The sequence below is a fragment of the Elephantulus edwardii genome, unplaced genomic scaffold (assembly GCF_000299155.1).
Source record: "Elephantulus edwardii isolate Elephantulus edwardi_28Jun2011 unplaced genomic scaffold, EleEdw1.0 scaffold00030, whole genome shotgun sequence".
In the NCBI taxonomy this organism is placed as follows: Eukaryota; Metazoa; Chordata; class Mammalia; order Macroscelidea; family Macroscelididae; genus Elephantulus; species Elephantulus edwardii.
Window position 1 is genome coordinate 2,610,262 of NW_006399780.1, and position 3,941 is coordinate 2,614,202.

General features: G+C 52.0%; 1 protein-coding gene across 1 annotated transcript in view; it reads left to right on the top strand.

Annotated features, from left to right (window-relative positions):
- Window positions 1–3,386: 3,386 nt before the first annotated feature.
- Window positions 3,387–3,941, top strand: part of LOC102860053 (transcription factor SOX-1-like) — a 1,147-nt gene continuing 592 nt past the window's right edge. The window contains exon 1 of the mRNA XM_006883953.1: window positions 3,387–3,936. Coding sequence (XP_006884015.1) covers window positions 3,387–3,936 — 550 coding nt within the window. The remainder of the gene's footprint in view (window positions 3,937–3,941) is intronic.

Below are 3,941 nucleotides of genomic sequence, written 5' to 3' on the forward strand. Positions count from 1 at the left end.
GAGAGTTCTCTGAACACTAAGCATTAGCATGATCTCATACAAGGCTGAACCTATTTAAATGCTCTGAAAAATAATAATGTCATATTTGGAAACAATTTTCAGGACTGTGGTAGACAAAAACTAGACCGATTCAAAGTAAGCTATCAAAGTTCCAAAAAGTATAAAGCATTCCTGTGATGCACACTGGAGTGCAGGGTGTTTATAAAATAAATTGCTCCATTGATATGGAAAATAATGCACCAAGCTCGACTCATACAAAGTATTTTCAGGGGGTCGTAGGCTATTTAGTTTAAAATCTAAATAGAAAAGCAGAGCAAAGAACTCTTTCAATTGCTAAATGGATAATATAGTTTATAATTTGTAAACCATTTCCTTTATTTCAGTCTGGCTGACTTTCCATAACACACTGGATCTCACTGCACACCCAGGGCCTCCTAAATTATCAAAAGGAAAATGGATCCATAGCGTTCTTAAACAGTATTCTTTTCCATTTTGTTGTTTTTCATTCACAATGTAACTGATATTTGTACGCAGTGAATGAAACAAATCAAAAGATTTAAAAACTAGATTGAAGAAATAAGAATGTAGCTGAAAACTGAGTTTATAACCTAGATATTTAGTGAAAAAATAAATATGAAATGTCATTTCCTTTCTAGTATAATTATATATTATTTGATGAGTTTACTATTAGGAAATGAATGGTCTGAAATGAAAGCAGTTTAATCTGCACAGAGAACAATTTGCTTTGCACTGCAAACTGTAGCAATCCTGCAGTAAAAAAAAAATAAAACTCTACACTAATACTTATAGTGATTGATACGAAAAGAAGTGTTCTTGCTGTACCTTGGATAAGCAGTAAGGTAAAAGAAAAAAGACAAGATGTCATATGCCATTGCCCAATATATTGAAACATCATTCTTCTTATTTTTGTCATCATTATTCTATGTCTTTTCTTAATCTAAGTCAAACCGTGAGGTTAAGACTCTATCTACTATGATTGTCATTAAGCATCATCTCCTCAGGATGCATAACACAAATGCTCCCAGAAATTTCCTGAGGATTTGACAACATAAACTGGGTGGGCTCCAAGGATATTTGAAAGGATCTTTTTTTATCATTTTCATAGAATTTGTTGGAAAAACAGTAGTGTTTCTCGAAGTTAGGTTTGAACATTGTATGTTCTCAAATCAAGGACTTTTTGGTGTTTAAGAATTACAACCGCAGGTTGATGCCTTATCACTTCATGAACCAGGCCTTTCATTTGCTTAAAACAGGAAAATAGTTCAGGCCTCTACCCCCTCAGTTACTGTTTCAGTTGGGCCCTGCTCAGCTCACATATTTTCTGCACTTCTTAGGCAGTTTGTGGGAGATTCACTGCAGAATAGTGTGAGCTGGGCCATTCTTGCAACTTCAACAAACTTTTTTCCATTTCATGAATAATTAGATCTCAAATGGATTTCTCTTAGATTTTCCCAGAAATTTTCCTTTAGGAAGAAGCAAAGGTGCAAGGATTGTATGATTACAAACACCCAGGCTCATTTTAAAAGGGAGTCCCTCTAGCAAAATGAAGGGCTGATACAAAAGGAATCTTCAGGCTGCTATAATTAAGGGGGAGAGCCGGGGGAGCAGTGGTTTAAGCGCCTGGCTGCTAAGGGAAAGGACAGAGAGTTGAATCCATGTGCTGCTCTGAGGTTTCTGCAATCTCTGTAGGTTTCAGCCTGAAAAAACCTTAAGAGGCAGTTCTATTCTGTACTGGAGCGCGGCTAAGTCAGAACTCCGGCAAGGGGTTGGGTTTCTGTGTTTAGTACAAATGCCTTTGCTGTGAGAAGGCGCACTATAGACTGCACTTGAAGCGGCGCTGAAGGATGCGGGGCGTGACCCTACTGCAGTGTCCAGTGTTCCCACCGCCCTGCAAGAGAACGCACGGGCCAGTTGCTTGGTGCTTTCAGCCCTCAATCAGCTCCCCGAGGGAGCGCCCCCTTCCCCCATCTCAGGGCGGGCTAGGGTGCAGAGCGAGTCCTGGATACCAACTTTCCCCTTCTCTGCAGGCGCAGAGTAGCTGGCGGAAGTGCAGAGGAGGAGCTGGGTGGCAATTCCGCGCACTGAAACGTGACCCGAGGCTGTACGTCCCTCCCCCACACCCGAGCGCCGCTTTCTCCCGGTTCCCTTTCTAACCCAACCACTAATCGTCCGGAGCGCGCGCGGGTGGGAGGGAGAGGGTAGAGAGGGCGAGTTCGGATTTCACCGCCGCCGCCGCCGCCGCGCGCGCTCAGGAAGCAGCGTGGCTGTGACCCTTTTCCCGGGCCCCTCCTTCCCCGGCCTCTCCCCTCCTTCCTTCCTCCCTCCCTCCTCCCGCCGCCCGCGCCGAGTTTATATACTCGCCTCCCCACGTCACTCGCCAGCGCGCCATGCAAATAATCCCCCCGCCGCCAGCTCCCATTGGCCGCGGCCAACTCATTTAATGGCAGCTCGGGGCTCAGCGTATGGCTGCTGGGGCCCCGGCGCGCCGCAAGCCTCGCTTCTGCGCCTCCGCTCCGTGCGCCCGAGCCGCGAGCTGGGAAGCGGAGCGCACACTTCCCGGCCATTTCGCCTCCGGTGCACTGAGGTGCCGGCTCGCCTCCCCCTCTTCTTGCTCCCACGCTCCCTTCCACCGCCACCCCCTTCCCTCGCCTCCTCCGCGGCTCGATTTTAATTGCATCCTCCCGTTCCCGAGGCGGCGGCGGCGGCGGCAGAGTGGCGGGGTAAAAAGACACCCCCCTCCCTAAGTCTCACTGTCTCTCGCGGGGCACCTGGGATCGGCAGATGCAAACCGCACGCGGCTCGTCTCTCTCAGAAGTTATGGCCACCAAGTTTGAAGGCTGATGAAAGAATAGAGTCAAAGCAGAAAGGCGGGAGCGCGCGCGCGCGCGCGAAGGCGGCGTGCGGGGAGGCGGCGACCCCTCAGGCCCAGCCGGACCCGCACAGCCAACTCCCTCCCACCTCGGAAAGTGGAGCTGCAAGTTTGCAACAACTGCACCTGTTTGAACAGCTCCGCCACGGACAAGCAGGCTTCAGCGGCGACAAGGGCAGCGGCCGCAGCACCAGCTCTCGTCCCCTTTGGCAAGTGGTTTCTGCACAAGGAGAAACTTTCTACCTGTGAATTTGACCAGCGCTGAGCGCGTGTGTTTTTCTTTTGTGTGTGTGTGTGTGTGTGTGTGTGTGCGCGCGCGCGCGGTGCTGCATCTACCTTTTCCCTCCCTTATTCTTTCTCCTAAGACCTCTTCTCCCCTCCTCTCACTCATTTTGACTTCTTGTCCCATTTCAATCCCCTCTCCCCCGACCCACCCTTGGCCCTCTATGCTTGCGGCTTTTTTTGCGTGGTGCTGGTGAACCTGAGAGCCGCCCCGATGTACAGCATGATGATGGAGACCGACCTCCACTCGCCCGGCGGGGCCCAGGCCCCCACGAACCTCACGGGCCAGACCGGGACGGGCGGCGGTGGCGGGGGTGGCGGCGGCGGCGGTGGCAGCACCAAAGCCAACCAGGACCGGGTCAAGCGGCCGATGAACGCTTTCATGGTGTGGTCCCGCGGGCAACGGCGCAAGATGGCCCAGGAGAACCCCAAAATGCACAACTCGGAAATCAGCAAGCGCCTGGGCGCCGAGTGGAAGGTGATGTCGGAGGCGGAGAAGCGGCCGTTCATCGACGAAGCCAAGCGGCTGCGGGCCCTTCACATGAAGGAGCACCCGGATTACAAGTACCGGCCGCGCCGGAAGACCAAGACGCTGCTCAAGAAGGACAAGTACTCGCTGGCCGGCGGGCTGCTGACGGCGGGCGCAGGTGGCAGTGGCCCGGCCGTCGGCGTGGGCATGGGCGTGGGCGTGAGCGCCGCGGGCGTGGGCCAGCGCCTGGAGAGCCCCGGCGGCGCGGCCAGTGGCGGCTACGCGCACATGAACGGCTGG